This window comes from Lottia gigantea, assembly GCF_000327385.1.
Source record: "Lottia gigantea unplaced genomic scaffold LOTGIsca_186, whole genome shotgun sequence".
Taxonomy (NCBI): Eukaryota; Metazoa; Mollusca; class Gastropoda; family Lottiidae; genus Lottia; species Lottia gigantea.
The window spans coordinates 243,224-254,653 of NW_008708340.1; the positions used below are offsets into that span (position 1 = coordinate 243,224).

Genomic DNA, 11,430 nt, shown 5'->3' on the forward strand with positions numbered 1-11,430 from the left:
TCTTAATTAGTATCATTCCTTAACCACATGTATAATCTTGTATCAGTTCAGGGAAAGTGAATTCAGAATATTTGTTTACATGGTGGTATCTAGGAACAACTGTATATTTTAAAGGGACAGGTGCCCCATTTTGGAGGGTTGATTTTAGTCTTGAATTTAGTCTTCAGAAGTACTAGAAATGTACGAAAATCACATAATTCCTTTAAAAATATCTCAAACTAGGAATTTTACTGTTTATTTCTATTTATGCCTGTTCTATATTTCACAGAGTATCTTAAATAGAGGAGTCGTCAGTTTAACATTCAAACACAGATAATTCTGGACACACATGGATTTGAAGGGTCAAATTTCGATGGTGAGCTGTGAACACTATTATTGATTAGCTTAGCTAAAAAATTCCTGTTTCTGAGGCTAAAGTATGATTGGTCAAAAAAATGGCATCTGTCCCTTTAAGTGACTTTTATCAACTCAGAGAATCTATGAGAACCTGATAGATCACTGGATTTGTTTCAACAAATTACATTGTCATTAACTAGTATACAATGTTAGGTATTTTTATATATTAGTCAATGTGTGTAGTATATTTTGTTGATGTAAGGTTAAAGGGGAACATATTAATGTTGTTTTTAAAATGTTACAGGGTAAACTGGACCAATCTGTATTATTTTATGTTGTTATTTTCTATTTTCTGTTTATTATTGTTCTGTTATATCTTTATGTAAATTATTCAAAGCAAGCTACAGATTCTATAAAAATTTTGATTTGATTTTTATAATTTACATTAGAAATTCTACACTTTTGATAAAAAATAAATTTTAGGTGTTTTAATTATAATTACAGTCTGAAATATTTACAACAAAAATAAAATTGTGTGCCTTTTTTTTTAGTTTTTGAGTCAAATTAACTAAAATTCATCAGATTGATAAAAATTTAGTTTTGTTGACCAATTATTTTGTTTATTGTAATATAAAACTGATTATTTTTAGACCATGTGAAACAGATAGTTGCCCAGATTGTTTTGTTTCTTGTAATTTTGTTTGTTTTTTCACCAAGTGCTTCATAGAGATATTATTGTTATTCATATATTTACATTTTCTTTTATTTTTCATACAATTTTCTTTATTCTTATACAAACTTGACAAATGAATTTATTGTGAACACTAAAAATCAGTTGAAAATGTCTCAAAAGCCAAAATATTACGGAGATATTTGAAAATTTGGTAAAGAAACAAATGCTTTTATATCTTAGCTATGCATTTCAAATCTGCTATTAGAAATACAATTCAAGAAACTTTATCACTTCCTAGACAGGCATTTAGAAAGTTTATTCAGACATGACTGGTAATGACACAGAGTCAATATCTCCTGAAGATATTAAGAGAGATCAGTATTAGAATATATTTCTTTTTAGAATATTTTCTGTATTTTCAACTAGTCATTTTAAATTTTCCTAGTTTTTATTTTTCTGAATTTACCATACTACTAGAGCACTAGAATGGTGCCATAAATTCTAGACCAATATAATGTATTATTAACCAAAATATCGTGTCCCGTTTTTACAATATGCCACAAAAAAATTGATGAATTTTTTAAGATATTATTAAAAGTAAAAAGTACCACAAAAGATATTTTTTAAGAAATGTGAAAAATATTTCTGAAATCTGAATATTTAACTAAAATCATTGAATTCCATTTATTATCATTAAGTGATAAAGTCATCTAAATATTTGTTAATTGACAAAGAATTTGTGGACATCCAGGTCATGAGGCCACAAACCTTTTTCATACTTACCTGAGACTTTACTTACATTTTAAACACATATTACAGGTGTGTAACTGATCAAAGAAAAAATATATCAACTCATTTCACAATGTACAATGTTTCTGGTAATATTACATTAATCTTCAAATTTTATCTTTGGTAGTGGTGAGGGTCATTATGAATTTGTGTAAAAACTTAACTGAGAAATGAGAAATGTTTTGTGGCCCTAGGGTCTGGTCTCTTTCAAAATAAAGACTGGAGAAGTCAACTAAGTTTTAATGACTTGCAAAGGGAATAAATTAGACAAAGATATCCCTCTGATATTATTATACAATTCAATATACACTACTCTTTATGACCTAGATCTTAGAATTATTATTATTATTTTTATTATATACCAGTATACTAAATAAACAAACTAAATATTCCACTTCAGTTGTATTCATATTTCTGTTGATTTCAACAGTAGGGGTTCCTCGTTCCTAGATCAACTCGAGATAGCTTCTCAAGATAACTTCTCAAGATACCTCCTCAAGATAGTTTCTCAAGATAGCTTCTCAAGATAGCTTCTCAAGATAACTTCTCAAGATAACTTCTCAAGATAGTTTCTCAAGATAGCTTCGCATGATAGTTTCTCAAGATAGCTTCTCAAGATAGCTTCTCAAGATAACTTCTCAAGATAGCTTCTCAAGATAGCTTCTCAAAATAGCTTCTCAAGATAGCTTCTCAAGATAGCTTCTCAAGATAACTTCTCAAGATAGCTTCTCAAGATAGCTTCTCAAGATGGTTCTCAAGATAGCTTCTCAAGATAGCTTCTCAAGATAACTTCTCAAGATAGCTCCTCAAGATAGCTCCTCAAGATAGCTTCGCAAGATAGTTTCTCAAGATAGCTTCTCAAGATAGCTTCTCAAGATAGCTCTCAAGATAACTTCTCAAGATAGCTTCTCAAGCCCCATATTATCAATGAGGGTTGGAAAGGCTAAATTTACAAAAGTGTTGAGTTGTTTGGATGGGACAATAAACCAGAGCCCCACAGGCTGTGCATGTTATGATCATTTATAATGTTCAGAGCCTTTAAACATTATATCCCAAAAAGAAAATGCATGATCTTGGCAATTTGATAGTGTCGGCTGACTTCATTTGCTGATTTAAAGCACTGGGATGTAAAACTCTGATTTCAAAATTGGACGTTATCGACAGTCTAATACCATGGTTAGTACTTTTCAAATTATTATCTGATGTCATATCTGAATGCTTTTATGTTACTTATTAAATGATTCATTATTCATTTATGCAGTTTAATTCAGTATTTAAAAAAAGGTAAATTCTCCTCAACGGATCTCCATACAACGGATCTCTTGCATTAACTAGTTCGCAACTCGAACGCATCTGATGTAGTCTCGATTGTCTTACAATAAATATGCCGTGCCAGTAGACTCGATCAATGAATCGCACGAATAATCCCTTGATTCAAAGATGGCTGCCTCCGCAGGTTAATAAAAGTTTAGAAAGTTTTGCGAATAAAGTTGAATATAAATTGTCTTCTGATCGAGTGAGTGTTTTAAACTAATTCCAAAATGGTTGAGCTACCTCACGAAATGAATGGATTGAAATAAAATGCGAATCGAGGTGTTTTTCTCGGCTGTATGACTCATCATTCATTTGTTGAAGTTTGGCAGTTTTGCAGTTTTTGTTTTGTTTTTAACTTTCATCTTTCGAGATTTGACATTTATTTGCTATGTTTCTCTATTTTTCTCCGTTAACTGTCTTTCCTTGTTTTATCTCAGTACAAACTTTTTATCATTTAACGTAAAAGTCCAATACCTGTAGGGAAAGAATTGTCCTAAGCCTCCCCCTTTAATTGCCGATTCTGTGATCCCTGATTTCCAACAGGTCCATGTAGTCTATATCTTAAACTTTCGAATTTATCTTTAGTTTTCAAGAAAAAATATGTAAAACTCTATTTCAGACGATAATGAAGAAGTGCTAGTTTATCCACAATACATCAACTAGGAAAAATTTAACAAAATCAAACCTGGCTGCAGACTTAATCAAAATGTCTGGAGAGATTTTCCAGCCCCTAGAAAACCTTGAGTTGGTAGATTTATCGAAGTCCAACCCCCTACTATGTTACCTGTGTAATGAACAATACGATGATCCCTGTATTCTTGCCTGTTTTCACAGTTTTTGTGCCCAATGTCTTCGTGGGCGATGTACTGATAGTAGAATGACCTGCCCCTTATGTGGGTAAGTACAATTTTTGTCGTAAGAGTTCAGTAATTTGATCTTGGACCTGGAGTAAAATATCATTAAAAAACTAAAGCCTAAGATTTTTAAAGTCAATTGAGATTTTTTGCTTCATTCCATCTTGTATCATGACAATATTTTTGTATTAATCATCCTAAAGACTGAAATTTCAGCAGCATGATTTGAAGCATCAATCTAATATAATAATCACTAGCACTGGTCTGGAAGTTAAACAGCTTGAACTATCTGTTAAAAATATCTTGTCAGCCATACTCAGACAAAAAAATCCAAACTCCTTTTTCGCAATCATACAATGACAGTTTCATATTGAAAAAATGCAATGTTGAAAGAATTCTCTACAAGTTAAGGTATGTCAAATATCCAGCCTTGCTTGTGAGATTTAGATTTTGAATTGCGTAATGTTTATTTGTAGGGCTGTGACAACATTAAAAGATGGAGCCTCTCTCCCAGCAGCTGATTTATTATTAAAATTCATGGTAGAATCTTCACTAGATGAGAGAGCTCAATGTGCTAACTGTGATAATGTAAGTTTTAGGGAATACCCCTTGTTGTATTCAAATCTTTGAAGCTCAATCTTGGAACTATCTTCACAAACAATTGAAATGATTTCTTCATCTTATTGGTCAATCAAAAAAGAAAGTATTACGACTTCTGACAAAATTTCATTCGTATTTTTTTGAGAAATGGTGCCCCAGCTCTATGGCTATTTGTTGTTGAGATTTTGGATATTTTAGTGTTTAGATATTTTAGTGTTTAGATATTTTAGTGTTTAGATATTTTAGTGTTTGGATATTTTAGTGTTTTGGATATTTTAGTGTTTAGATATTTTAGTGTTTGGATATTTTAGTGTTTAGATATTTTAGTGTTTAGATATTTTAGTGTTTAGATATTTTAGTGTTTAGATATTTTAGTGTTTAGATATTTTAGTGTTTAGATATTTTAGTGTTTGGATATTTTAGTGTTTAGATATTTTAGTGTTTAGATATTTTAGTGTTTAGATATTTTTTTTAGTAACATACTATTAAATTTCTATGTTTTATTTTGTAGGAAACAGAACACATGTATTTTTGTAATACGTGTAATCAACCTCTATGTACAGTGTGTCGTGAAGTCACACATCAAGCCAAGATGTTCAGTGCTCATGATATAGTTCTCCTGTCAAAACGTACTAAAGATATTCATAAAAAATGCTGTAAGTTCTTTAACTTAACTTTATTTATATTCATACCCAATTTGATGGTAATAGTTCTAGAATAGAGTCAAAATAAGTTAGCAGATGTATGATGGTGTCATTGTTGGCTATAGAAAGAAGAGTGTTCAAGTGAGTCACTAGATACCTGTGTTCGATATCATGATTTATTTTTAATAACATCAAATCGTAAATTCACCTCTTCTGTTGATCATCTTAGAAATGGCAACATAGTATAACTCAAGAAAGAATAGAGTTCAAATAAATTATCAGAAATCTGTTTCAGGTTGAAATAAGTTGGTGAATGTGACATACTTTATTTCTGATCATACCCAAATGTCGATGGTTCTACTGAATCAAACATAAGTTCATGAGAATCAGAATAAACACCTACAGCCAAGTTGTTTACAGTTTTTCTATCAAGGGCTCTGATTGGCCATATTCATTAAATTACAATCCAATCAATTCACAAATTTTTCCAACCAGAAAATTGCCTAATGGTATCAAGGTACAAGACGTACTGATGCTAGCAGGAAAAAATAATTAACCAGAATATTTTCTGTTTTATTGTTTTCAGCTCTACATGGTGAACCATACATCATGTTCTCCTCGGAGAAGAAGATTATGTTGTGTATTAAATGTTTCCGAGATATGAGAGTGTAAGTATTATTATTATTATTATTATTATTATTAAAGAGAGGAATGTGTGTTGACTTACAGAAAAAAACACAGGAAATTTGACCAAGTCCTGTCTCTCAATGATTGATGACTAGATAATTGTACCTCCACAAAAACATTGAGTTCACATTGTGTTTATCATGTTTAATATAACTGAATAACTATTGTACATCATTTTATATGATAATTACAGTCAGGTTATGAGTGCGTATGATCTGTGCAAGAACATGTGGTTTTAACTAGAGTTGTGCCCCTTGGAGGAAATGGTTTAAGACAACTGCTATTTACAGACAACAATATACATTTAAATTGTCCGAACTATTCCACAATGATACAATTAGAAACTTTTTTATTTTTATTTTTTTATGAAATAAAGTTTTGTGATGACATGAATATCAATAGAGGGAGGTAACTTTGTTTTATGAATTTTATTTGGATATATCAATTTGTTTTAATCTTTGTTTTATTTTTCTGAATCTGACAATATTTGAATGACCTGATTTATTATTTTCAGTGAAAGCCGAACTCATTGTGTTGATATGGAAACAGCGTATAATCAAAGCTGTAAAAAACTTGATCAGAGTGTACAGGTATGACTTTTTTTTATTTTTATATTTGGGGAGGAGGAAAGGAAGAAGTCTTTGGTATTACTTAGGACTCTTTTGATTTTTTATAATGATGGCAAGACTCTTTCAACACAAGACAGTTAAAATTTATGTCCTGGTAAATTTTCATCATTACACACCTCATTGCATGGCGTTTCTTGCCTTCTAGAGGGATTTAAAGATTTTAATTCATGATCTCAGTAAGTTACACAAAGAAATTGATCTAATAATATTTTCAGACAATTCGAGACCTCCAGAAGTCAGCAAGTGAGAGTATTGGATCTTTAAAAGGTTTGGTAGAGGAAGTTAAGATAAATAGAGATCGTGAGGCTGCAGCCGTGTCGGCCATGTACGACGCCATGATGGAAAAAATCAACAAAACTAAAACAGATTTACTGGAGGAAGTTGATAAGTATGTAGAATGGAATTCACTGTGTATATTCAAACAGGGAAATGAGAGTTTTCTTTCACTTGAAATCTTACTGTAAAAGTTTCATTAAGAAGTAAACTAAACCCCTATCATGGACCGTGTTACTGTAATACTTACAACAGGTCCGCCTGGCCGTCAGTGATTTAGTAATTCAGTCAAGCCAATGCATCTTGAGATTTGATTTTGTCCCATCAATAACAAGGTGACAAAGCTCCCATCTGTGTCGTAAATCGAATGGCAGACAAGTTTACTGTAGAAATTAATTCTGTGATTGTTTGTGACTAAATTTCAAGATGATAATTGATATTTTCAGACAATTTCAAGAGAAAGAGGGTCAGTTAAAAGCTCAGTTACATACATTGATGACATTATTACCCACGTTACATGTCCACTTTATGACGTCTGCTGCTTTCTCCAGTTCTGCTAACAGATTTGAATTTCTTGATCTAGCTTACGTAAGTCATATTATTGATTGAAATTAATTGATATCAAGTATATTGGTCTAACATAAGATATATTTTTAAAGATATCGTTATGTTTTTATTTGAAGTAGATCAGAAAAAGATCATTGACTTTCTTTTTACAAAAGCTACTGGTAAAACATAATATTTCTGTGGATTTAATTTTTGTTGATTTCTTGTGTCAGGGGCTGTAATTCATGTCCCCATGATTAAAACAATTAACTAATTGGAAGATTTAGTCCCCACTCATATGGTTCTGAGAACAAATCCACTAAATGAATGATTTTACAGAACTTTTTAAAATTTTCCTTTTCATGTCTAACAGGGGTACAAAATGATACAATTAATACTAAATAAGTAGATTGTTTCTTTTTTTAAAATTATTTTTATTGTAGAATTAATTTTTTTCGTATTGATTGTAGGTAATGATGGGACGACTTAAAGCTATCACTAGACAGCCCCACCCCCTCCATCCTCTACAAACTAGTATTATAGATACAGATTTTAAAGGTCAATTCGCCAGGTCAGTAGGTGTAATAACAACTTGTTGGTTATTATGTACAATTAAGGGTAACCAGTGGGACTGAGCCAGTTGGATGCCTGAATTTTCAACCCAGTTACTCCCCCTTGTCAGTGATGCAATAACGTAGGGCTGACATAGAATAAACATCTAGTGATTGTATGAACTATCAATCAATACACTTTATATTCTCAATTTAAAATCAGCTAGTGCCATTGGACATTGCATTGAGTTGCACCTTTTCTTCACCTCGAATTAATTCAATTTTAAAAGGCAATCTGTCATTGCAATTGTCATCAATTTGAAAAAAAGCTTTACTGAATTTTTAATTTTTTTTTCCTATTTCAGAAATTTAGAGCCGTTACTATTTAGTAGACCGGGTTTATCAAGTCTTTCAAATGCCAGTCTTCCTATACAACGTACTACTTCTACTAATACTGGGTAGGTAGGCATACCGCGCCTTACATTAGGGTGATACCGGCATCTAGATGTTTGCTTTACTAGTTCCAGATCAAGACTGCGTATTATACTAAGGAGATATACTTGTCTTATGTTTTTCAAATGATAAAGATTGTATGAATATTGTCTTCCAAATGCTTGCTATACCAACTTCTCTTACCTTGCTGTATCTCTTTGTCAGAATGATAAACTGACATCAGGTTCCCTTACAATTAATGATCAAGCATATTATCAAATTTTGTTAATTTATAAAGTATTTATTCAACAATTTGAATAATAAGATATTTTCTGTCTATAGGAGAAATGGATCAGGTGAAGGAAGAAATACTCCTGTTATTTATAAAATGAACTCCGCTGGTAGTAGTTCACGTAGGTCAAATAACAACGGGTTAAAGGTCAAGTTTATTGATGCCAAGGGACCGTTTGCTGATTACTGTAAAGAATTTGAAACGGTTCATAAGGTGAGTGGTGGTTTTATTGTCAACTTTACAACTGGCAAGGAAAGGGAAATATTTGATAAAAGATCTTAAAATTCAAATTGTATTGAGAGATTCTTGCTCACTATGCTGAAAGTCAAAGGTTTAATCCTGGAATAGGGCAAAATATACCTTTCACATTTTTCAACCAGATTTTCTTTGTTTCCTTTTCTAGTTATTCAGCTGGGTCAATAAACTGAGGCCCTGTGAGTTGAGCCGAGCTGCAAATTGAGAAAGAGTAGCCTTATGCTGCTGTCATGGCAACTTCCTTCATTGCACACTGCAGTCTCTTGTCCAATCAGGCGCAGACATAAGCTTCCACATATTGCATTTCATATATAATTTTAATCATCTCTTTTTTCCCCAGGATCTGTTAGTAAAATGTGAGAAGTTAAAGATAAGAGTTCAGGAATTACAAAGAGATTTGACCCTACGGCGCTGTCTGACCAGGAATGATGATGTTTCAACTATAAGATGTAATATAGAAGAGATAGATAAACACCTAGCTAATCATTACAGTAACATAGATAATAAACAATCTACTCTACAAGAGGTAAGTTAAACCTGTATAATATGATGTCTGTAGTAAATCAAGTTAGTCTGACTCTACAAGAGGTTAGTTAAACCTGTATAATATGATGTCTGTAGTAAATCAAGTTAGTCTGACTCTACAAGAGGTTAGTTAAACCTGTATAATATGATGTCTGTAGTAAATCAAGTTAGTCTGACTCTACAAGAGGTTATTTAAACCTGTATAATATGATGTCTGTAGTAAATCAAGTTAGTCTGACTCTACAAGAGGTTAGTTAAACCTGTATAATATGATGTCTGTAGTAAATCAAGTTAGTCTGACTCTACAAGAGGTTAGTTAAACCTGTATAATATGAGGTCTGTAGTAAATCAAGTTAGTCTGACTCTACAAGAGGTTAGTTAAACCTGTATAATATGATGTCTGTAGTAAATCAAGTTAGTCTGACTCTACAAGAGGTTAGTTAAACCTGTATAATATGATGTCTGTAGTAAATCAAGTTAGTCTGACTCTACAAGAGGTAAGTTAAACCTGTATAATATGATGTCTGTAGTAAATCAAGTTAGTCTGACTCTACAAGAGGTAAGTTAAACCTGTATAATATGATGTCTGTAGTAAATCAAGTTAGTCTGACTCTACAAGAGGTTAGTTAAACCTGTATAATATGAGGTCTGTAGTAAATCAAGTTAGTCTGACTCTACAAGAGGTTAGTTAAACCTGTATAATATGATGTCTGTAGTAAATCAAGTTAGTCTGACTCTACAAGAGGTTAGTTAAACCTGTATAATATGAGGTCTGTAGTAAATCAAGTTAGTCTGACTCTACAAGAGGTTAGTTAAACCTGTATAATATGATGTCTGTAGTAAATCAAGTTAGTCTGACTCTACAAGAGGTAAGTTAAACCTGTATAATATGATGTCTGTAGTAAATCAAGTTAGTCTGACTCTACAAGAGGTTAGTTAAACCTGTATAATATGATGTCTGTAGTAAATCAAGTTAGTCTGACTCTACAAGAGGTTAGTTAAACCTCTATAATATGATGTCTGTAGTAAATCAAGTTAGTCTGACTCTACAAGAAGTAAGTTAAACCTGTATAATATGATGTCTGTAGTAAATCAAGTTAGTCTGACTCTACAAGAGGTTAGTTAAACCTGTATAATATGATGTCTGTAGTAAATCAAGTTAGTCTGACTCTACAAGAGGTAAGTTAAACCTGTATAATATGATGTCTGTAGTAAATCAAGTTAGTCTGACTCTACAAGAGGTTAGTTAAACCTGTATAATATGATGTCTGTAGTAAATCAAGTTAGTCTGACTCTACAAGAGGTTAGTTAAACCTGTATAATATGATGTCTGTAGTAAATCAAGTTAGTCTGACTCTACAAGAGGTAAGTTAAACCTGTATAATATGATGTCTGTAGTAAATCAAGTTAGTCTGACTCTACAAGAGGTAATATGATTATCCTATAACCTCTTACATTATTTTAATATTATTCCAATATTTGTATTGTAGCATTGGGAAGACAGTTTACAGAGAATAGGTAATGAACAGGAACTTTACCAAGGTAAGATAGTGAGGTGTTATAGAACAGTAGATTAGAGTATTGGTTCTTTATATGACGTCATTAGCTAGGTTATGTTAAACAAATTACAGATTTGGGTTCTGATTGGTGTATGGTAATCTTGAATACGTCATCTTCACTCATAATTCCAGTCGACCCAGCTGTAAATGAGTAAAAATAATCTGGGAAAGAATACTAAGAGATTTGGCCGAAGACCAGATGGCAAAGATTCTTGTGTACCTATCTTTTTTCTCCTATATATTATGTTTAATGAAGAATTAAAAGATGTCGTTGAATCATCAGAGATATAATATTAAATATTTCAGCCCAGCTTCAAGATATTACTCGTCTCCAACACGAATGTCAACATCTTAATACAATAATGAAACAACTATCATCGTTCGTGTTGTCTATAACAGCTGTTACAGAGAGAATTGATCCCAAGTAAGGAGAAGAATTTATTCTCAAGGTTCAGATTGATTTTATATTAC

General features: G+C 31.7%; 1 protein-coding gene across 1 annotated transcript; it reads left to right on the plus strand.

Annotated features, from left to right (window-relative positions):
- Positions 1 to 3,818: 3,818 nt before the first annotated feature.
- Positions 3,819 to 11,387, plus strand: LOTGIDRAFT_142801 (hypothetical protein; the record flags this gene model as incomplete). Its single annotated transcript, XM_009052544.1, has 13 exons — positions 3,819 to 4,009; positions 4,443 to 4,554; positions 5,078 to 5,222; positions 5,797 to 5,878; positions 6,412 to 6,487; positions 6,742 to 6,914; positions 7,246 to 7,387; positions 7,816 to 7,916; positions 8,262 to 8,332; positions 8,685 to 8,833; positions 9,216 to 9,401; positions 10,891 to 10,942; positions 11,266 to 11,387. The coding sequence occupies 13 exons, from the start codon at positions 3,819 to 3,821 to the stop codon at positions 11,385 to 11,387; spliced, it is 1,602 nt and encodes a 533-aa protein (XP_009050792.1).
- Between the last annotated feature and the right edge of the window lie 43 nt (positions 11,388 to 11,430).